This window comes from Miniopterus schreibersii (assembly GCF_964146895.1).
Source record: "Miniopterus schreibersii genome assembly, chromosome: 14".
Classification (NCBI taxonomy): Eukaryota; Metazoa; Chordata; class Mammalia; order Chiroptera; family Miniopteridae; genus Miniopterus; species Miniopterus schreibersii.
The window spans coordinates 17,347,024-17,371,789 of record NC_138114.1 but is presented as its reverse complement, the minus strand read 5'-3'; the positions used below and the strand labels follow the sequence as shown (position 1 = coordinate 17,371,789).

The following is a 24,766-nucleotide window of genomic DNA, read 5'->3' as shown; positions in this document are numbered from 1 at the left end:
GCATTTGGGATCTCCAGAACTTTAATTCATATACATTTCCTCTCAACTCATCAATTCTGAGGGATATGAATCCTTAGAAACAGTATAGAACGTACCTTTTGATCATTAAAAAGAAAAGCTAGTGAAGCAATGTCACTATGTATCAAGCAGTGTACTAAGTGTTTTAAATGGTTTCTTTCTTTATTCAGTAGTGATTAAACCTATTTTATATATGAAAAAGTGAAGCTCATAGAAGTTATATAATATGTCCAGAGTTAACAGCCAAAATTCCAGCCCAGATTTGACTCTAAAACCTGTTTTCCTTCCTCGGTGCTAATTTATCTTTAAATGCTTGGTTGCTTTTGTAAAAACTTCTGGTTCAAAATTAATTTATTTTAAAAACATTCATTTGAAAACTACTTTGAAAGAGTTTTTCTAACATTTGTTTTAGTGACAGGCTCTGCAAATCAAGACTATTGAGGAAAAAGATAAGGAAATAAGGAATTCTATGCCATACTATTGTAGAAAGTCCTTTCAGTTGTATAGCTTATAATACTATCTCCTTTATTAACTTTTTGTTAGAAAATCCCAAATAGTTAATCTTTGGCTTCTTGCTAACCTCAGGAAGATGTTCAGTTGTACATAAAAGGAACTGTTTTAGATTACATCATAATATGTTCACATTGTGTAAGAGAATGCTTACTTATCACCTTGGATATAATATTTTACTATAAATATGAGTTGACAATCCTTGAGCAAGAATCTCACTTATTGGTGTACTTTAAGATGTCTTTCATTCCCCAGGGCTTCTTGAAAGCTCTGGCTCCCAAGAGACACCTCCTACAGGTTATGGAATAGCAATCTCTGACTACTTAATAAAATCTTACTAAACAAACCAAATAAAGTTCTTCAGGAATACCAAGAACTTTACCTCAAATTCCTGAGAAAGCCTCTCCTTGATCCACTTAGAAGATAATACTTTGCATGTTTTCGTTTTTCTGAAAAGTGAGTTGTGTGATTCTAGTTCCCAGAATAACCTTCAACTAAAGCTAAAGGACATATTCTTAAACCTTTGAAAACATTTTAAAGCACACTAATAATAATGGATCCCACATAAGAATGGTAACAATGTAGCTGTAACTATAATGAAATCTAACTTTCATATGATTGTGGGTCTTTTTTATTCAGATGTGACAGTGGTATATCAAAATGGGTTACCTGTGATATCTGTGAGGCTACCATCCAGGCGTGAACGTTGCCAGTTCACGCTGAAACCTATCTCAGACTCTGTTGGTGTGTTTTTACGACAACTTCAAGAAGAGGATCGGGGAATTGACAGAGTTGCAGTCTACTCACCAGGTACAGTCACCTTCATTAGTAATTCCCAGCCCTCCATTTCTCCCCAAACCACTTAAATACACACACATGCACACGCACATGCACATTCACGCACACAGATGCTGCTGCAAAAGAATCCCTTACTCTTAACTTTCTTTGCTTAGTAAATGTCAGGAGAGAAAGTGATTTCTCTCCCAGTAGTTCTCAGAATATAAATGTTTAGTTTAAACAAATGTATATACACAGGGAGTCTCATTCAAAAGCACTTCACATATAATGCCATGGGCACTTTATATTATTAAGACCTTTTATCATTGCCTTGGGCATAGAATAACTTTTTCCAGTGGTTGAGCCCTCATCTCTGGAGGTATAAAATATTAGGGCCTCTTTTTAGATTTTCTTATGTCTTTCACATAAAAGTTTACTTTATAAGAACTAAAAACATGTATGATTTGAAAAGAATAGAAATAAAATAAGGCACTAAAAATTCCCATTTGACATGACACCCATTTCATTTATTTATTTTTAAGTGCCTTACACTTCCCCTCATTTTTACTTTGAATCATTTTAAATCTACAGAAAACTTGTTCGTGAAGTTCTTCAGAGAAGCATATTGTTAAATCTTCACAGACTTGAGGCCATGAAGACAAAAGCCTCAGATCACATAGCTTTGTTTAGCATGGACTTGGGGGTTAGGCAAAAAGTTAACTGAAATTAAGAGAGATATAATTTTTAAATCTCTTTTGAGGATTACTTTTTCCTGACACATGACAAGCTTAAATTTTCATATTACATTTTTTTCACAGATGGCGTTCGAGTTGCTGCCTCGACAGGGATAGACCTTCTCCTCCTCGATGACTTCAAGCTGGTCATTAATGACTTAACATATCATGTCCGACCGCCAAAGAGAGGTAAAAAGGAACCTTGACACGGTCAGAGGAATGTGGAAAGGGCTTTTGGAAAGAACTTAACTTTTCCCTGGATAACCTTGAGAAATGGGCAGTACTCAAAGAACACTGAAAGGTTTACCTACAGACTGTTTCAGTTGAAAAACTCATTGAGTACCTGGCACTCGGCCAGTACATTGACTAAAACTTAAATTCTACCTAGACAAAGAAAGCTTAGCTGATATTGTCACCATTTCACATAAATGAACTTTCAACGTAACTTAAGCTCCTTCCCTCCATACAGGCTAAAAGTCATGTTATTCTGATAACATTATAGGGGGAATCTTTTTGAAATAAAGCATGGACTCCGCTGTGCTTATAAACATTTGTAATAGGAATTAATCCACCTGCGGGTGAGCAGGTGAGGAACCTGAGGTCCACGTACGGGTGGGCGGGCAAGGAGCCCGAGGTCCACGTGCGGGTGGGCCCGCGAGGAGCCCGAGGTCCACGTGCGGGTGGGCCCGCGAGGAGCCCGAGGTCCGCGTGCGGGTGGGCCGGGGAGGAGCCCGAGGTCCGCGTGCGGGTGGGCCGGGGAGGAGCCCGAGGTCCGCGTGCGGGTGGGCCGGGGAGGAGCCCGAGGTCCGCGTGCGGGTGGGCCCGCGAGGAGCCCGAGGTCCGCGTGCGGGTGGGCCGGGGAGGAGCCCGAGGTCCGCGTGCGGGTGGGCAGGGGAGGAGTCCGAGGTCCGCGTGCGGGTGGGCCCGCGAGGAGCCTGAGGTCCACGTGCGGGTGGGCGGGCGAGGAGTCCAAGATCCACGTGCGGGTGGGCCCGCGAGGAGCCCGAGGTCCGCGTGCGGGTGGGCGGGGGAGGAGCCCGAGGTCCGCGTGCGGGTGGGCCCGCGAGGACCCTGAGGTCCACGTGCGGGTGGGCGGGGGAGGAGCCCGAGGTCCGCGTGCGGGTGGGCGGGGGAGGAGCCCGAGGTCCGCGTGCGGGTGGGCCCGCGAGGAGCCTGAGGTCCACGTGCGGGTGGGCGGGGGAGGAGCCCGAGGTCCGCGTGCGGGTGGGCGGGCGAGGAGGATGAGTTACACACGGGAATGTACATTCAGCCGTGAAAGGGAAGGAAGTCCTGCCGTTGCTGACATGGTGGGCCTTGAGGGCATTATACTCAGTTATTTTGTGAGTATATATGAATTCTATTTAGATGCTCTATTAGTAAATTTTTTTAAGTTGACTAACACATTCCTCTATAAAGTTTATGAGGAAAATTAAGATATGAGCTTCCATATATTGTCAAAAATTAGAGGTATTTTAATCAATGAATAATTTCAGCCATCTTGTCTAATACTATATTTTTAGAACAGAAATTAATGTTTTAGTTATTAAAAGAGGGCTATTCTCAAGTTGAATAAAGAAAGTAAAGTTAAAAATTGAGAAGAGGAGAAATTATATTTGCTTCCATGGTAATCAGTTTGGCAGCCTTACCATTCTGCTTTATCTGTATCTCAGAACTGTCGAATAATCTACCCAGCTTCCCTACATATCAATTAGAATGTGGAGTTTGCAAGGGTCAAAAGTCTACTTTAAAAAAAAACTTTTTAATATTTAGATTCACACATGAAAACTCTCTCAGCTCTGTTAATTTGCCAGTGAGAGATTATGCCGTTAGATACCCTTTCTCACAGAAGCTCACACAATACTGTTTTAAGTCCATAAACATCTTGTTTTCCCCACCTTTTAAAACATAGGAAAGAAAATCTCTTTTTGATAAAATATAAAATGTGTTTTAATTTTGTTTCTACTGTATTATCTTCCTCTCCTTGTCTGAGGAAGATACTGCTGGCATCACACTTTTTCAGGTGCATCAAGAAAGAGCAGGTTGACTTTCTGTACTAGAGAGGGATGCCAGTCATCCAGATGAGTAAACATATTTCTCTACCCCACGTTGTAACTCTTTTTAGTGAAAAAAAAAAAAGAAATTGAAGGTACTGGGTTTGGATGTCAGATAATGAGGAACACCAGGATTTTATATATACGTAGAGCAGATGGAACAAACCTGCTTTGTCTAATAAAAATTAAAACAGTTAATGAAGGAAAACTTTTCCAGGACAGTTTTTAAAGTTTTGACACATTTTTGTTTTTACTCACTTCTTACCCTCTTTAGCTTTCACCTCGCTCTCTTATTTTCCTTTTCCTGTTTATGGGTAGCACTTTAGGGCTAAAAATGCCCTAGGAATGTTGTGTGCCAGTAAACCTAACTTCACACACTTCCAACAGGCACTGAGGATAGAGGGCTCATTCATATAGGATCTAATATAGCCACATTTAATGTTTACGTGGGATTGGCAGTCCATAGGTATTACGGGTCCTTAAGTGTATACAACTCTTACACTTAACCCCAAAACTGGAGGGAAGAGGAAGGAAAACACTGTAATGGAACGAGGGGGCAGGTCAAAGCAGTAAGGCTTAGTTTTAAACTCCATTGCATTCTTTTTGCTAACTGTAGCTGTATGTGGCTAGATTCCCCTCTGACCACTGCGAGATGAGAGAAGTAACTGTTTTATAACCTAATTAAATCTAGAATGGAGGGAAGAACATGGAGAGGGAGCACATAAGTCTCTTATCCCAGTCCATGCTGAAGTAGTAGTGAACTGCCTTCCTCTTAGGGAGCACCCAAATCTGCTATCCCAGTCCATGCTGAAGTAGTAATGAACTGCCTTCCTCTTAGGAGCACCCAAGTCTGCTATCCCAGTCCATGCTGAAGTAGTAATGAACTGCCTTCCTCTTAGGAGCACCCAAGTCTGCTATCCCAGCCCATGTTGAAGTAGTAATGAACTGCCTTCCTCTTAGTCTTGGGGAAGAAGAAAATATGCCTGAATTACTAGTGGTTGAAAGTTTTTGTGCTATGGAGAATCATTTGGATTGGCCCCACTGACCCCTTTCCCCACTTATCCATCCAGAGGATATTGGAGACCTTACTTCTATCCTAATGATGTAAATAATTTGAACAGGTAAACCAAATACCGACAATAACGAATGCCGTATAAGAGACTCAAATAGCCGAAGTCCTCAAACCATTTTAGTAATAGAAAAGACTTTTCAGTGCCCGTTATATCAGCACATCTCCCTGCCTTTATGTGACTTAATTTTCCTGGCACTGATGGCATGTGCAGAAACACTAGTAAGCATCTGGTTGCATTTTTAGTGAAGCAGACACTGATCATCCAAAAGTATTGTTGTTAAACTATTAGATTTACCTTCCTTTCTCCTGTAATTTCATCTCCAGTTACATGGGCATATTTTCAGGGGCCAGGGTTTTGAGGCAGTTGTTTTCCTTCACCAGGATAATACCTGGGACCATGTTCTTCCTGTCAAAATAAAGCCTAGTCCCTTGAGTTTAGGCCTTTATGATGTCTCACCTGAAAGATAACTCTATTCTCAGGTCTAGAATTCTATGAATTATCACTTTATAGCCTTTTTGTTGCTATTAGAAGGTATTATGGTTGCTCATTAATTTTTTTTTTTTTGGTCTTGAACAGATAATAATACATCCACAAGTTCAGCTCCCAAAGACAAAGAATGTATGGGAAGGGTTTTCTCATTCCTGTCCCAGTCACCCTTTTCTCCTTGATACCAGCAAGCAGTATTGTTTCTTTTGTTTCCACCCAAGATGGTCAGTGCATTTATAAGAAAATATAAATGCATAATTTTTTTCCCTTTTTTATGAAGATAATAGCATATCCTACATAATGTTTGTATCAGTCAGGGTTCAATTGGGGAAGCAACCACATGAACATTACAGAGTAAAAGATTTATTATAGGAGTGAAGCCTTATACCATTGTGTATGAAGCTGAAGAAGTAAGAGTGAAAAAGGACTTTGGAAAATTGAAGAAAAGTCACCAGTTTTTAAGCAATGGCACAGATGGACAATCAAAGCTTTCCAGAGAACCTAGAAATTCAGGTGCATCTGCCTGTCAGGATAAGGAGGATTGGCGAAGGAGGGCCGACAGAGAAATCCCTAGGACACTGTTATCAACTAGAACTTTCTGTGATGACGCAGATGTTCTGTTTCTGCGCTATCCAGTATGACAGTCATCAGTCACTTGTGGCTGTTGAGCACTTAAATTGTGGCTAGTGTGACTGAGGAACTGACTTTTTGTACCTAGTACAGAAATGTTTGTTCATCTTACCTGTCTAGGATTCAAATTCCTCACTTATAAATTATGGGCACCAGCCTTACTCATGTTGTTTATTGTGAGGCTAGATAACATGGGGTAATACATGATACGATTTTGTTAACCATAGATAATTTATACCTACTTGAAGAATTGCCTTTTTGAAAGGACTTGCAGAAGAAATATAATATTGGTATAGAAGAAGCGTTATAACTCAGCTCCAGGCCTGGGGGTCAGGAGACAGGGACACTGCCACTTAATTGGGACATTCTAGACAAGGTAACCACTTTCTAGAGTGCAGTTTCCTCTTCTGGTAACTTTGGAAAGTGTGAGGCTATATGCAAATGTGAGCTGCAACTTTAGTGCAAAAAAGACCGTGTTGACATAGATGACTTCTGCAACTTAGAGTGTTCTTGCTTTTATCTATTCCCATTAATGCAGCGTACATTTACGGAAGTGGGCAAGATACTGTATCCTGTTTTACTGTATCAGCTCTTCTGTCATTCAATTTGCTACCCTTACTTGAGTTTTTTATTGTTTAAATTCCTGTGATAATTGTACTAAAGGACATCTTTGAAGAATATTTCATAGACAACAGTATGGTAGTTACCAGAGAGAAAGGGGTGGGGAGTAGTAAAGGGTAATGGGGGCCAAATATATGGTGGTGGAAGATGATTTGACTTTGGGTGGAGAGAACACATTGCAATATACAGATTACGTATCATAGAAATCTACACTTGAAATCTGTATGATCCCATGAACCAATGTCACCCCAATAAATTTAATAAAAATTCTTTTTAAAAAATATATAGCTAATCCTGAGTGTAGCTTATTTTGATTTAGAAGAGGGCTGAGTTTATGCTGTACTAACAAAATGTCACATTAAGGCCAGTATTCTAAAAACAAAAGCTTTACTTCTGGTGCTTGAAAAAAAAATGACAGCTGAAATCAGCTGGTTTTCTTATCAGGTTTCACAACATAAATTTTAGATTTCTGGAAATACATGCTAGTCACAGGAGAGGATATTGAATCAAAGAATTTAATCTTTTATCCTTTTAATCATTCTTATAACTTCATGCCCTTTAGAGCAGGATGTTGAGGTCCGTGCAGCTATTCTGTGTCTTTCCCCAAAAGGAATAAAGAAAAGTTGGTATGCTAGGGGGAAGATGTATGAGAGCTAAGATTATTAGGATAATGGTATTTTTATTTATACCTTTGTATGTGCAAATTTGAAATACTGTATAATTTTTCCTCAGGTGATACTAAAGGGGAAAAAATCGTCAATTAAAATGGCAACGTGACAGATAAATGATAGATCAGCATTTTAATAAGCTTGATAATAAGATTGATTCTAAGCCTCTCCTTGTTTTTAATGTTATCTTAAATATTTTATCTTTATCTGTTGAAGATTATTATTATTTGTAGCCTCATGTGTAGCATTTAAACTTCCAGTAATATAATGGTGAATGTTGGTTTCAAAATTTTCAAGTTGCCTAAATTTGAATATACTTTCTAGGATTTGTAGGTACCGCCCTTTTTAAAAGTATTACTTCCATTTCACAATGGAAGTGGGATCCCTATTGTGGATGAATCTGCCATGTTCTTATTGTCTGATAGCCCCAGGAATAGCAACTCTTCACTTAAGGCATACATTTTTTTAAAAAAGTAACCTTTCCTTTCAGACCTCTTAAGCCATGAAAATGCAGCAACACTGAATGACGTAAAGACACTAGTCCAACAGCTATACACTACGCTGTGCATCGAGCAGCACCAGCTACACAAGGAGAGGGAGCTTATCGAAAGATTAGAGGATCTCAAAGAGCAATTGGCGCCCCTGGAAAAGGTACAAATTCAAATCTAGACTTTCGCTTCACTGGTATTTTTCCAGAGCATATATGTTTGCTTTTTTTACCTCCATATATGTTTGATTTTTTTATGTAATTGAGCTGTGTCAATCAAACCAGCCCACTAGTTTTGGGGACTGAACCATAAAAAAGTTTCAATCAAAGTTAAGAAAGAACTTAAAAAGAAATAGTTTTTCTGTATATTTTCAACAGTAAAGATAAATTTAAAAAAAAACAGCACTTACAAAAATTTCTAAGACTTATATGAAGAAAATAAAAAACTTTACTTAAAGGCACAAAATAAGACTTAATAAAAGGCCCAGCAATTCTCTTGCAAGATATTTGTGTATAGCAATGCATGTTTTATGATGTTTATTATAATAATGAAAAGATTAACAAAAAAAGGAAAGAAAAAGAAATAGTTTGGACCCTCGATAATGGACTTAAAGCTTTGAGGTCTGAATGTCTGCCCTTACCCAGACTGACCACCTTTACAACAAAGATTGGAATAACCGCTGATCACGAAAGGTTCTGAGGATAGTCGGTAATGACTTTAATCAAGTTAAGAATTATATGGAATATTATACAGCTGTTTAACATGATTATGTAGATCTAATATGTTATAGAAAACTATTCACAATAATTTATAGAAAGTAAATTATAAAAGTATGCCTATTAGTGTATACTGTGATCTAGTTTTTAAATGTATTATGCTCATAGTTATACATATTTATGTATTTAAAATACATACATATATAAAGAAAAAATATGCTAATAGAGTAGTAGGATTATGATTGATTTTTCTTTATGCTTTTCTGAATTTTTTTTTTTTTAAATCTGTCTTTATTGATTTCAGAGAGAGGAAGGGAGAGGGAGAGAGAGATAGACTATCATCAGTGATGAGAGAGTCATTGGTCGGCTGCTTCCTGCACGACTCCGACTGGGGATCGAGCCCGCAACCCGGGCATGTGCCCTGACCGGGAATCGAACCCCGATCTCCTGGATCCTAGGTCAATGCTCAACCGCTGAGCCACGCCCGGCCGGGCTCTGAATGTTTTAGAGTGAGCATGTGTCATCCTTAATTTTAAATGATACAAATATTTTCATTTTAAGAAATTAGACTATAAGAGATTAAGAAAGGGAATGAATAACTCTTTATATTGTGTATTTTTTTATTTCTTTAAAAATAACACATATCTCAAGGTTGTTCTCATTAAATTTGAGACTATTAGAAAGTTGTGATAAACTAAACTCAAACTGTTGTGAAAGGGGGCGAGATTTAACTTTGGTATTTTCAAAATGTAAAGCATTTTTTAATGTGCCAGCTATAGTAAAATAATTATCATCCTATATTGAATATTTACTCTCTGCCAGGAATTGTACTAAGTATTTTCCTGTATTCTGTTAACCCTCAGAACAACTCAGTAATGAAGTTGATGGTGATTTGCAGTGAGGAAATCACTTCCGTCTGAATCCAGAGCCCACGCTCTGACTCACTGTGCTGGTCTGCCCCCAGTAGACCCTTTGAGTAAAAACTGATAATAGATTAAATTTTATATGTGACAGTGAGAGAACATTTGCATGCTTTCATTTCCCTCTTCCCAAAGACAGTAATCTTGTATTGGATGAAGAGCTGTTGAAACTCACTCACTCCGGTAGTTTCACCATATTTTCAGCCACTTCTAGGGTGAAACATAAAACTACAGTGTCGTAAAAAAATATTACTTTTTAAAAATATTCAGTGAGAACTACAGGTACTATTTAGGAAGACAAGCTATAATTATTAGAATTGAGACTAACTTTTATCTTAATTATGAGCCCTGTTTCTTTAGTGAACATAGAACAGTTTAAATAACAGTTTTAAATGGATTCTATGTCGAAGTGCTTTACGATTGATCGAACATGTGTGCCCCATAGGTACGAATTGAGATTAGCAGAAAAGCTGAGAAGAGGACCACTTTGGTGCTATGGGGTGGACTTGCATACATGGCCACTCAGTTTGGCATTTTGGCCCGGCTTACCTGGTGGGAATACTCCTGGGACATTATGGAGCCGGTCACCTATTTCATCACTTATGGAAGTGCCATGGCAATGTATGCATATTTTGTAATAACACGCCAGGTAAGAATTCCTCTTCAAGTAACTTTTTATGAGATAGTAATGAAGTTTTGCTTGTCAAAGTAGTTCTCTTTTCTCTCATATTCTTTCTATGGCAAGTTCCCTTTAAGTACTTATTTATCCTTTATACACACACACGTGTAGGTGCACATACATGCCGGTTATATACCAGACAATTTTAGGTGCTAAAGAAAGAGATATAAGATATGGCTTCTGCCCTCATGAAACACACAGAGTGTAAAGAGAGCCATACAAACCATTAAATTCAGAAAAATATATTACAGTAAGTTATAGAGTAAGAGAGCAAATGAGAAGAGGGGTAGCTGTAGGATAATTTGTTCAGCTAAGTTGGCTTGGCTTTTTATGTACAGTGTAATTAACAGTCAAGTGGAGTAGTCCCAGGCTTTTTGTTTTTACTGAATTCTTGGAATGGAGACTTGGTGATACTTAATCAGATAGTTAAACTCTGGGCGACTTCTAAGTATTTAAACAAATACGTGGGGTTTTTTGTTGTTTTTACTTCATGGAAGAGAGGCAAAAATCAGTTATCTAATCATTTTATACTCTTGGCCTATTCTTTATCAACTGAGGTTCATTTATTAAATATCAGTAGCTATTACAGACACTGTTTGAATTGGTGGAATTTTTTTCTTTGGAATAACAAACTCATTTCACATTTTTTCTCACTAAATAACTGGTCTTCAAATTCAACCTGCAATACTTTATTTTCTTATGAAGCAAATGAAATAGTCCATTAATTATTAATAACACTGTCTTCTTAATAAATAGCTAATTATCCCTCCTTAAATAAATATCAGTAGCTAGAACTGATTTTTTTCGCCAGTGCTATTTTTTAGTAGCTTGGAAATTCATAGTATCACTTTAGAAAGTATGAGGAGGGATTGATTATCACTTATTATATATGCAATACTGCCACAGAGCCAACCTCCCTTAATAAAAAAAAACATTTGAAATAGCTGAAACATGGGAGAAACTTTTTCTGTTTTCTTAGGAAACAGAAGAAAGCTGAGAATTGTTTCTCTTATATTTTTATGTGGCTGCTATAAAACATAGGAATTTTGCTTCTGTTGTTGTTAGACATGCTATAGGCCTATTTATGTGTGGGAAAATGAAAGCCCAAAATGTTATTTAACCTTTCTGTCTTCCCAGACTTGTCTGGTAGAGAGGAGAGGAGAGATGGTAAACTGTTCATGTCTACCATTGTTCGCTCAGTCTCTACACCTAGTTCCACATGGCTCATTCTAGTTGCTCTGTGAACAGAACTGAACAGCCAGATGATTGTATCTAATCACAACTCTGGACAGGGTTTGCATATGTCTGTCTGTGTGTGTTTCTTTCCCTCTCGCCTCACTCATCTTCCCTCTTCTCTCTCCCTCTCCATTAGATACACTCCTTTAATGTTTTTTTTAATGTATTGATTGAAGCCCAAACTACTTAGCCCACTATCATCTTTGCTGTTGCTCTGTCTTTTCCAAATGTCTGTCAACGCCCTGTGTATGTACTGTGTGTTCTAAACAAATCAAATTATATTTTGTATTCCCTTGCAAATGCCCTGAGTTGTTTACCACCTCATTCCTTACTTCACATATTCTTTCAACTGGGAAAGTTCTCCCTGTTGATCTTTACCTCTCATATTTCAAAATCTACTTAAATGCCTATCTTCCATGAACCTTTGACCAGTTACCTACAGCCAACTTCAAATATTTCTGAATTCCTATAAGTACATTGTGCCTCTCATTTCACTCATCCTATGCTATCTTGTATTATAATTATTCACGTATAATGTTTTTCCCCCCTACTAGACTATGATATCTTTTGAGGCTAGGCATTTAGTGTTTTCAATTTTTATTGCCTAACACAGTGCCTTATATCTTTCATAGCCTATCTGTCCTAGTAAAATGGCTGTATTTCTGTGATTCCCAAAGCATTTTTGCTGCCCCCAAGTGACAAATTGCAAAATAGCAGTAGTAAATAATCTTGTCATTTGTGAATAAGAAAACTTGACCAAATAAAATGTAATAGATTCTCATGTTAAATATTCTTTTCCGTATCCATAATTAACACCCATGAAGCAAAATGTTTGTTCAACATTATTTAAACTTTTCCAAACTCTTGTTACCAATGAGATGCTGCATTTGTTAGCAACCTAAATGTATTCCAATAGTATATTGTTCCAAAGAATTTTTACAAGATGACAAGCTCCTTGAAATCATAAAATCAAGTGGAATATTGAATTTTACTAATATTTCAGTAAAAAAGAAGCCTGACAATAAGAATTGCCATTTTGAACTACTTCACCCTGCCTGTGGACTACCCATCCAATACTCTACGCCATGTATTTTCTTTTTCTTTCTTTTTGAAGACAGAGAGCGGGGAAGAGGGGGGGGAGAGAGAGAGAAGAAAGAGAGAAACATCAATTTGTTGTTCCACTTATTTATGCATTCAGTGGTTGATTCTTGTATGTGCCCTGACTGGGGATCCAACTCACAACCTTAGCATATTGGGGACAGTGCTCCAGCTAACTGAGCTACCTGGCCAGGGTGTCCATGTAGTTTTATCAAAGGGATATTGCCTCCAAGGGAGAGAAACTTGGTTCTTGAGGAGTAAAATATCTTACATATTTATAATATATAAACAGATATACAGTATATTTGTGGTATTAAACCTTTATTGGGGATGAGGGTAATCAGGAAAAATATACCTAAAAGGGCTACTTAGGGGGACAATAATGAAAAAAAAAAAAGTAAAGAAATACTGATCTAGCTTTTAATACCCTTTTTCATCTCAATTCCACCAGCAGACCACTTCAATGACTATTGAAGACCTTCTTTCCTAGAACTGTCCTACTTATAATATAAATTAGCATGCTAACTTGTGACTACAATTTATTTTCTTTCTAGTCTTTTGTTCCCTCACTTTCTCCTTTGACTTCATCAAGATCTTTAGGCTCCTGATAGGTTTCTTTCTTAACTTTTTACTATCACCTCCCTCATGTGTTGCTTTTTTTTTTTTTTTTGTCAAACTCAGACCATATTGCCATTCTCAGTATCTTAAAATCCTTACCCCTTCGCCTTTCCACCATGAGTACTCTATAAATTCCTAATCTTGGATGAATCTAGCCATTTATTCTATATCCAGGCTACTGAACATTGCTAGAGAAAAACCATGTAATAGTGTGGAATAGGCCACTTCTTAGACTTCCTTTCCCCACACTCCCAGAGTAGTTATTCTAAGACTTCACATTAAGCTCCCATGCCACCCTTAACTTTGCCTCCTCCTTATAGAAAATTGAGGTAACAGATATAAGCTTTCTAATTCCTAAATCTGTAAATTTAACAATATTTGTACCTACTTTCATACTATTTCCTTCAAGTGCAAATAAGAGGTAGCATTTTCCTGTTCAGGGCTAGCTCTTCTACCTGTTTTTAGCCCCACCCTCCACCCCCACTTCCAGTATCTTACTCAAGTTTATTTTTTGTGTTTCTTGTGTTATCAGCCAACCTCTCCCTCTCTGAATTTCTTCCCTTTATAAACAAGCTGTCTGCATCTCTTCTCACTTATTGTCAAGTCACCAAATTTTCTAGTATAGAGTCTAGCATATAGTTGCTTAGTAAATGTTTGTTGCCCAAAAGAGGAAGCATAGAATATATTTGAATAAATTTAATTTGTGGATACATTTATTTTTTTAAGTCATTTTTTATTTTTTAATTACAGTTGATATACAATATTATGTTAGTTTCAGGTGTACACCCCAGATTAGATATTATACAACTTACTAAGTGGTCATCCCAAAAACTCTTGTACCCATCTGACACCATACCTAGTCATGAGAATATTATTCACTATATTCCCTATACTTTACACCTCCATGACTATTCTGTAACTACTTATTTGTACTTCTAAATCCCTTCACCTTTCTCACTCATCCCCCCGACCCTCCCCCATCAGGCAACCGTCAAAATGTTGTCTCTATCCATGAGTCTGTTTCTGTTCTACTTGTTTATTTCTATTTTTAGATTCAATTGTTGATAGATCTGTATTTATTGCCATTTTATTGTTCATATATTTTATTTTTTTCTTCTTCTTCTTAAAGAAGACCCTTTAACATTTCATGTAATGCTAGTTTGGTGGTGATGAGCTCCTTTAACTTTTTCTTGTCTGGGAAGCTCTTTATCTGACCTTCGATTCTAAAGGACAGCTTTGCTGAGTAGAGTAATCATAGTTGTAGGTTCCTGCTTTTTATCACTTTGAATATTTCTTGCCACTCCCTTCTGGCCTGCAAAGTTTTTGTTGAGAAATCACCTGACAGTCTTATGGGAGCTCCCTGTGGGTAACTAACTGCTTTTCTTTCGCTGCTTTTAAGATTCTCTCTTTGTCTTTAACCTTTGCCATTTTAATTATGATGTGTCTTGCTGTGGGCCTCTTTGGGTTCATCTCGTTTGGGACTCTGCACTTCCTAGACTTGTCTCTTTCACCAGATAAGGGGAGTTTTCTGTCATTTTTTCACATAGGTTTTCAATTTCTTGCGCTCTCTCTTCTCCTTCTGGCATCCCCATGATTCAAATGTTGGTATGCTTGAAGTTGTTTCAGAGGCTCCTTACACTATCTTCATATTTTCGGGAGGGTTTTCTTTTTGCTGTTCCGATTGGGTGATTTTTGCTTCCTTGTATTCCAAATTACTGATTTGATTCTTGGCATCCTCTACTCTACTGTTGATTCCCTGTAAATTATTCTTCATTTTAGTTAGTGTATTCTTCATTTCTGACTGATTGTTTTTAATGGTTCCTATGTCTTTTTTCATGCTGTGAATTCTCACTAAGTTTCTTGAGCATCCTTTTAACCATTGTTTTGAACTCTGTATCTGGTAGTTTGCTTGTGTCCATTTTATTTAGTTCTTTTTCTGGAGATTTCTCCTGGTCTTTGATTTGGGACATGTTTCTTTGTCTCTGATTTTATCTACTTCCTTGCGTTTGTTTCTGTGTATTAGGTAGAGCTGCTATGTCTCCCAGACTTGGTAGAGTGGCCTTGTATAGTAGGTGTCCTATAGGACCCAGTGGCCCAGCCTCCCCAGTCACCTGAGCTGGGCAGTCCAGGTGTGCCTCTGTGTGGTCTGTGTCAATTTGTGTAAACATTTACATTCTAAGCAAAGATAGCTAAGTAGCCTAGTAACAGCAATTTAGATGAAAGTAGAAGGCTTTCCCTCAAGTTTTTAATCCAACCATTATCCCTTCAGTTGGTATTAATTGATTAAGACTTCAATTCTATCCATTTTCCAAAGGCTTTCATAGTCCCTTTAGCTATATCCATTATCTGTCATCATTAATAATTTAATATTTACTTCTGCTTCTAGTATGGCATACTAGGCAATTAGCCCAATACTCCCATTATGAAAAATTAGAATAAATAGACAAAACATAAAATGTATCTGCCTGTGGACATTGGAGAGCCAGTAAGATAGAAAAATTAGCAGGCAAAGACCTGAAGAAGTGGAGTCCCAGGAAAGTAAACTTGATATTAGGTGTGCTTATTCCTCTGGAGATTTATGCTAATTAAGGGTGGTAAAGCTGAGAGGCCAAGAATCTGAGCCATACTTGATAATCTAGAAGGACCAAAGCCATAGAAATTGGTGTCTAGTGATCACTAAAGCAGGTGAAACACTTCTGCTTTGGTTTGGAGCCTCTAAAGGCTACTGTTGTAGAACAAGGATAAACCTGTTGTGGGTTCTCTCAGAGACTGTAGCTCATTTTTAATCATCTCAATCCCATAATTAAATTGAGGTAGTCCTAGAATTCTGGTAGTCCCAGAGTGCTAGCACTCAGAAGTTTAAGGCAAAAGCAAACATAAATCATCCCTGAGCGGAGAAGTAAAAAAATTAAAAAATAAAAGATGTAAAGATTGGATAGAAAGAAAATTGATGTTATTAGTAGACTTGTACATTTTAAAAATAAAAAAAATGTAGAGATAATTGGTTAGAATCCCTAAGTGAGTTTCATAAGGTAGTTACTGGATACAAGATCAATATACATAAGTCAATTGCTTATCTATATGCCAGCAACAGTTAGAAAAATGAAACTTTATAAAAGATGCGACCTACAGTGACTTTGTTGTTGTTGTTGTTGTTAATCCTCACCAGAGCATATTTTTTTCATTGATTTTTAGATAGAGTGTTGGGGGGTGGGGGAGGGAGTGAAGCATCAATGTGAAAGAGACATGTAGATTGGTTGCCTCCCACATGCGCCCCAACCAGGGCCAGGGATCGAACCTGGAACACAGCTACATGCCCTGGACCAGGAATCAAACCCATGACTCTTCAGTGTGCCGGCCAACACTCTAACCAGTGAGCATTCCAGCCCCAGGGCTAAAATAACTTAAAAATAAAAATACGTAGAAATAAATTGTGCAAAAGATGCATAAGACCTCTGTGCAAAAATAACATAAAATTAAAGAAGGCTTAATTAATGGAATGATAAAGCCATGTTCATGGACTAGATAAGTATTGCAGAAATGTGAGTTCTATTCAAACTTATCTATTTCATTCAGGGTAATCCTAGTCAAAATCCCAACCAATTTGGGGGGTGGGTGAATAAGGTGCTTCTAAAATTTATATGGAAATGTAAAGACTAAGAAAAACCACGAAACTCTTGAAGAAAAACTAAGTAAGTGGGTTTGCTCTATCAGATATGGAAGGCGATCTAGCTTTAGTTATAACATTGCAGTTATTAAGGTAGTGGCACAAGGATAGACAAACAGTACAAAGGAATAGGAGAGAGAATGTAGAAACCAGCATAAATGAACTGCTGATTTTAAAAAGATGCCACTGCAAAGAAACGAGAGTCTTTTGATAAATGGGGCAAGGATAATTGAATATCCATATTAAAAATGAACCAACCCCATCCTACACTGTAAACAACATTAATTCCAGATGGATTGTAGATCTAAATATGAAAGGTAGCGCAGTAAAGCTCCTGGAAGGTAATATAGGAGAATATCCCAATTACTGTGGAATAGGAAATGACTTCTTGCTTAGAATGAAAAGTGCTAACCATAAAGATAAGAATGATAAATTAGACTACATTAAAATTAAGAACTTCTGGTCCTAGCCAGTTTGGCTCAGTGGTTAGAGCATCAGCGTGAGGACTGAAGGGTTCCGGGTTCGATTCTGGCCAAGGCCACGTACCTCAGTTGCAAACTCGATCCCCGGCGGGGCACATGCGGAAGGCAACCAATCAATGTGCCTCTCTCACATCAATCTCTTTCTCTCTCTCTCTCTCTCTCTCCCCCTCTCCCTCCCTCCCTCCCCCCCTCTGTCCCCCCCCCCTCTCCCCCCCTTCCACTCTCTGAAAAGCAATGGAAAAAATATCCTCAGGTGAGGATAAAAAAAAAAAAAAAATTCTGTTTATTAAAGAACACTATAAAGAGAGTGAACAGACTGGGAGGAGATGTTTTCAATACATATATCAAACAAAGGATTTATATCCAAAATATATAAACGAATCCTACAAATCATTAAGAAAAAAACAACCCAATAGAAAAAAAAGAGGTTTGAACAGGCATGTCTAAAAGAAGATTCATAAATGGCAGATAATGATAATGAAAAGCCTCAACCTCATGAGTGATCCAGAAAATTCTATATATCTCTTAAGAGAAGTGAAAACATGTGTGCACACAAAAACTTGTACATGAATGTTACTCATAGTAGTCAAAAAGTAGAAACAACCCATATGCCTATCAGTTGATGAATGGATAAATGAAATGTGGTATATCCAGTCAATTGCATATTATTTGGCAATAAAAAGAAATGAAGTAGTACTGACACATGCCACAAATGGATGAACCTTGAAAAAAGCCAGATGCAAAAAAGGCTAAAAGTTGAATAATTCCATTTTTATGAAATGTCTGGAGTATGCAAATCTATAGAGTCAGAGAGTAGATTAGCAGTTGCCTAGAACTGAGAGTCTGGGGGAGATAGGAAGTGACTATTAAAGAGCATGGGGTTTCTTTGGGGGGTGATGAAAATGTTCTGGAACTGACTATAGCAATGGCTGTGTAACTCTGTGAATATACTAAAAACATTGAATATTATACTTTAAATGGGTGGATTGTATGGTATATGGTACATATTAGTAAACCTGTTTTTAAAAAATGAGGTAGTACTTCAGCACACACACAGCAGAATTGCTGTTTTTAAAAACTGGTAATACCAGCATTGGCAAGAATGTAGAGTGATGGAAACTCTCGTGCTCTGCTCATGGGAGTATAATTGGTACAGTGATTTTGGAAACCTGTTTGATATCACTTCTTAAATTTGAACACATGCATAACCTATGACATAGGATTTCTACTCCTAAGTATATCCCCGACAGAAGAGATAAGTCCAGAAGTGTCCTTGGAAGCGTTATTCATAATAATAGCCCAAACCTAGAAACAACTCAGAAGACTTTCGATAGTATAGTGGATAAATAAATTATGATGTAATCATACAGTGGACTGTAACATTGCAAGATAAATGAATAGACTACAGCTCTACCCTAGAGATGACACTGAGTGAAAGTTATATACACACTATCTGACTCCATCTTTATAAGATTCAAAAAACAGGTAAAACTAAACTGTAGAGTTCAGGGGGATATATGCTTAAGTAGGGAAGCTATAAAGAAAGCCAGAAAATAATTACCATAAAAATGAAGATATTTATTACTTTGGGGGAAGGAGGGGTTAGTAATTGGGAAGGGGCAGGAGGGGAGCTTCTGGGTTGTTGGCAGTGTTCTGTTTTTCTTAGCTGGTGGTGATTAGCATGTTCATTATGTGATGATTCACTGCAATGTACATTTTTAGTTTGTGTGCTTTTCTCTGTGTTTTGTAATAAAAATGTTTAAGAAATAAATATTTAACACAACACATATCAGCATATATCTTTATATATACGTATGCCTGTGGGTTGAATCTAACAACAGTATTCAAATGCTTATTTTGTGAAGATACTATGCTAAGGACTAATAATTTAATTTCTCCTTTATTTCATAGGAGTATGTTTATCCAGAAGCCAGAGACAGACAATACTTATTATTTTTCCATAAAGGAGCCAAAAAGTCACGTTTTGACCTAGAGAAATACAATCAACTCAAGGATGCAATTGCTCAGGTAAGTTTTTCGAAAATAAAATTGAATAAATCCCAGCCCCATCTGGCATGGCATTATTACTATTATCCATAACCACAGTACTTCAATGGGTAAACTCTAGAATAACCCAACCCTCTTCTTCCTATATAAATTATTCCTCAGTTGATATGACTATTTTAGCATGGACACCTCTCTGGAAAGTTTTATAACACAAGCAGGTGAAAAGATGGTGGGTCCTAGCTACCCTGTTAACACTAGCATACTGAAATTTTTAGACCTATTATTTTTTCATTTTGTTTCTTTAGAGTTGTCTACTTGTACTTTTCTCTCTTAAAAATCTTTCTACAATAATTGACCCAGAGAGAGAGACTACTAGGAATCTTTGCCAGGAGCAGATGAGAGATTATTGACCTACCTACCAGATGCTTTTTTAAAAGATTGATACATTTAATTTTTTATAATCATTACCTCTTTCAGATTTCTGAGTGTGCCTTCCTCACTCTGGGATATTAGATTTTGGTGAATGAATCCTCATCTTATTTTCCGTAGTGTTTTATGACATCAGAGATTTTTCAAAAATCTCCAGAAGCTCTTCCATCCTCTTAAATGCTTAGTTCCTCTTCTCTGGACATTCTTTGCCTTCTCTGTCCCATATTGGTGATGGGGCTGTGCTTTGAATAAGCTTAATCCATCTTCCTGCGTTGTCTTAAGTGGACTCATGTCTTCTGTTGCTCAGTGTGGTGGTTCTCAGCTGGAGGGAATGCAACAGAATCATCCCAGATGCTTCAGCCCCACCCTGAGCCTACTAATGCAGCTCCTCAGGGGCAAGGGTCAAGCATGCGTGAGTTTTGAAAGTGCTGTACTGACTACACATCGTCATTTTAAAAATCAGTAGCTATTGAGGATGCCATCAACAAATCAACAAACAAGTGCTGGCAACGCTGTGCAGAAAGGGGAACCCTAGTACACTGCTGGTGGGAATGCAGACTGGTGCAGCCACTATGGAAAACAGTATGGAGATTCCTCAAAAAATTAAAAATGGAACTGCCATTTGACCCAATGATCCCACTTCTAGGAATATTTCCTAAGAAATCCAAAACACCAATCAGAACTTATGCACCTCTATGTTCATCGCAGCACAATTTACAATAGCTAAGATCTGGAAACAGCCCAAGTGCCCATCAGTAGATGAGTGGATAAAAAAGCTCTGGGACATTTACACCATGGAATACTATGCAGCTGTAAAGAAGAAGGATCTCATACCCTTTGGGACAGTATGGATGGACCTGGAGAGTATTATGCTAAGTGAAATAAGCCAGGCAGAGAAAGTCAAGTATCACATGATCTCACTTATATGTGGAATATAATGAACAAAATAAACTGATGAACAAAATAGATCCAGAGACAGAAGCCTGGAACAGACTGAGGAATCTCAGAGGGAAGGCGAGGGTGGGAGAGTGGGTGGGGAGAGATTAACCAAAGAACTTCTGTGCATAAATGCATAACCCATGGACACAGACAATAGTGTGGGGAATGTCAGGTGGGATGGGGTGGATGCGGGGTGGAAGGCATCAATGGGAAGGGAAAAAAGGGGACATCAGTAATACTTTGAACAATAAGGATATTAAAAAATAAAATCAGTAGCTTTTGAAAAAATATGAACAACTATTGGATCAACAAAAGTCTTGAGCTCCAGGCAAAGGTTTATGAAAGGGTTTCTCTCTGGGAAAACACCAGGGTGCATCGGATGCTCCCCTTATTCTTGAGCCCCTGAGTCCTGCTCTGTTGATAGCACAGTCCTTCTGGAGGCTCTGTTGACAGCTGAAACTGCCAAACTTTGGTTTTGGTCCCCCTTTGTTGTCTGGTGCCTTTAAAGCCCTTTGCCTCTTTGGCACTCTTATTTTGAGAGTAATTGAGATGATTTCTTTGACACATAATGATGAAGGAAAGACAGTTTCCTTTTCTTAGGAGACACTAATATCATTGAAACCTTCACTAGCAAGTTTTTCTCACCTTTTGTTTCTATTTTAGGCAGAAATGGACCTTAAGAGACTGAGAGACCCATTACAAGTACATCTGCCCCTCCGACAAATTGGTGAAAAAGACTGATCTGCAAAGAGCCTCTGAATCCCGGCAGAAAGAACACTTGTTTATAACTATTGCCTTTTTAATTAACACATTGCAGGTGGAAGCTGGGAGCCATGTTGGGGTGGAGGATTTTTACCTTTAATTAAAACAATAACAAAAACAATGAGGATCTTAGGGCAGAAAGGAATGTTAAAATCTGAAGATCAGGCTTTGTGAAATATAAGCTCAAAGGGCTTAGTGAATATTGTCTTAATCAAGCATCTCAGTTCCTGGATGAAATGATACATTATATAGCTGAGAGATTCATAAAGAGTAAATGATGCTGGGGTGTTAGTTTCTTGCATCTTCATTGCAGGTCAGCAAAACAACACACCAGCAACCACTCAGCTCTGTTCTGTTTTTTTAATTTAACTTTTCTTATTTTTGAAATAGGAGTCAATAAATACACCAGAAAAGCGAATCCTCAAGATATGTGGGTGACAAACAGAGTCTGAGCCCATGTCATTAGCATTTACTTTAAACTGGACCCAGCCTCTCCAGAGTAAACCAGGAATCTGTGCCCCTGTTCCAACCACCCACACCTGCTGGTTATATTAACTTTATCCATATGATCATTGGAACCAATTTATGACTGGTGATTGACACTTTGGATTATACCTTCTTAAATGTATATTCCGGGGCTCTGGATCAGTATGTAGAAATCATTGGCAACACTGCATGAGGTTTTTTTGTTTTGTTTTTTACTAATTAATCTTTGAGAGGAGGCGGAATTTCCCTCCTTTAGCTATCCCATTGATAATCCCCTCTCCCTCCACAACTCAAATTGGAGGGGGAGTGTTCAGCTGTATTACCAAATTAGAAAGATTTAAGGTTTACAGAGTGGCTAAAAATCATGGCTTTCTAGCCATTTCGGAACCGGAATAATTCCATTGCTGTTAATCTGCTGTGTGACGGCATTCGAGGCCACCCAGGTGCCGCTGTCTCATCTGGAGGCTCTGTTAGTCTCGAAGGACACACACACTTGCACACTGCTTGTGAGCCCTCCCACTCCACCACTTCAGTGGCTGTAAATCAAGTGTGTGGATCTCAAAGGGTGCAATTTATCTTTATACGGGCATACATTTCTATGGCTTCTTTCAACCTACCTTCTTCACCCAGTTTTTTCTTAAATTGAGAGAAAGAAGCATTAATCTTATACTCTATCAGAATATTTTCTACCATATTTCCAGATGACATGTGCACTCGAAAATCAAAGAAATCTGTCCAATATTCTGTTTTTAATTACTGTGGGGGCAGGAGGGATGGGGATTGCCACACAGCTGATTGGCTTCTTTCTTTCACATGATTCATCCCTCTTCATTGTGGCAACGGATTTTTCTCTTTTTCTTTCTCCTTTGGGATCATTGTGTATGAAAAGAAAAATTTTAAATGACAAACCCAGACTCCAGGTGCCTTGCAGAGGTTGAAGGCCAGCCAGGATTGCTGCTGCTGCTGCTCCTGCCAACACCCCTTCCACTGGCATGATGGAATGAAAGGATGCATGTCTCCTCTTCCCAGCCCCTCCCCCACTTCCTTCCCCTGCCCGCCCCCCAGTCAGCAACCTCTTCCTTCATTTATTTTTGTTAAGTTGTGTGAATTATTTTTAAACCATTTATCCTGTTTGTGCACAGGGTTTTTAAGAAGAAACAGCACAGTGCAATGAGCAAATCCTTTCAGGATGTGTGGGAGGCAAGGGAAGGAGAATGGACGTGGAAAAAAGTCCTTTAAATAAATAGCAAAATATTGAACATGTGTAAAATCCTGTATCATTTATGAAATATGTATAAAAAGCAATGTAACTTCTGGAACAATAAATACTTATTCAATTTTTGAACTATAGCATCTCATTCTTTAAAGCAAAACAGAAAACTTATTTTCCTGTGATCTAAGTGTGAAGCTTTTAACTTCTAAAATTAATTTTCATAAAAATACCATGTTGAAATCAAGATTTGTTCCTAGAACCTATATCTTAAAAACAGGCATTTCATGAACTTTTTCTGAGCTAAGATGGTCAGTAACTTCCTACCTTTCCAGAGCCACCCAAGGTTAAGGGACCTGTACATTCATAATAAAGCCAATGGCCGCACTAAGACTAATATCATCATCTCCTGATTAACAGGAGAAATCTCCTTTATATCTGACCACCAGATGGCCCATGTGGTCTCCTAGACTCCAGAAAGCTGTTCAAGGATGAACCAAGATTAAATATTATTTTAAGATTTGTATCAAATTTATAATGATCACCAAAGAAGAAAATACCATATACTGCCTAGTCCATCAAAGGCATATCAAAAAGCACGTATTAAATAAAAGATAAATCATGTGATCATATCAGTGGATGCAGAAAAAGCATTTGGCAAGATACAACATTCATTTATTATTAAAACACTTAAAATGGGTATAGAAGGGAAGTACCTCAAGTTAGTAAAGGCCATATATGACAAACCCTCAGCTAATATAATGGTGAAAAACAAAGCTTTTCCTCTAAGATCAGAAACAAGACAAGGATGCCCAGTCTCGCCACTGTTCTTCAACATGGTACTGGAAGTCCTAGTCAGAGCAGTCAGGCAACAAAAAAATAAAAGGCATCCAAATTGGGGATGGAGAAGTAAAACTTACTGATGGCAGATGACATGGTTTTGTAAGACTCCACCAAAAGTCTATTAGAAACAAAGTTGAAGGATATGAAAACACACAAAAATCTATTATGTTCCTATATATTAATAATGAAATATCAGAAAAAATTTGAAGAAAATGCCATTTTCAATTGAAACAAAAAAGGTTAAATGCCTACGAATAAACTTGAAGTGAAGGATCTATACACTGAAAACTACAAGACATCGTTGGAAGATATTGAAGAAGACAAAGAAATGGAAAGATATTCCATGTTCTTGGATTGGAAGACTTAACATAGGTAAAATGACCATATTACTAAAAGCAATAAACAGATTTAATGCAATCCCCATCAAAATCCCAATGGCATTTTTCAAAGAAACAGAAAAAAAATCAAGTTTGTGTTGAACCACTAAGTAGCCAAAGCAATCCTGAGGAAAAAGAGCAAAGTTGTAGATATCACACTCCCTGACTTCAAATTATACCACAAAGCCACAATAATCAAAACGGTATGGTATTGGAAGAAAAAGAGACACAGACCAATGGA

The 24,766-nt window shown here is 37.8% G+C and overlaps 1 protein-coding gene across 1 annotated transcript in view; it reads left to right on the top strand.

Moving 5' to 3' along the window:
- The window catches only part of MCU (mitochondrial calcium uniporter), a 167,840-nt gene extending 144,400 nt beyond the window's left edge, over positions 1 to 23,440 (top strand). Inside the window, exons 3-8 of the mRNA XM_081157992.1 lie at positions 1,168 to 1,338; positions 2,124 to 2,228; positions 8,059 to 8,219; positions 10,138 to 10,341; positions 19,384 to 19,500; positions 21,511 to 23,440. Coding sequence (XP_081014118.1) covers positions 1,168 to 1,338; positions 2,124 to 2,228; positions 8,059 to 8,219; positions 10,138 to 10,341; positions 19,384 to 19,500; positions 21,511 to 21,588 — 836 coding nt within the window. The 3' untranslated portion in view covers positions 21,589 to 23,440. The remainder of the gene's footprint in view (positions 1 to 1,167; positions 1,339 to 2,123; positions 2,229 to 8,058; positions 8,220 to 10,137; positions 10,342 to 19,383; positions 19,501 to 21,510) is intronic.
- Positions 23,441 to 24,766: the final 1,326 nt, after the last annotated feature.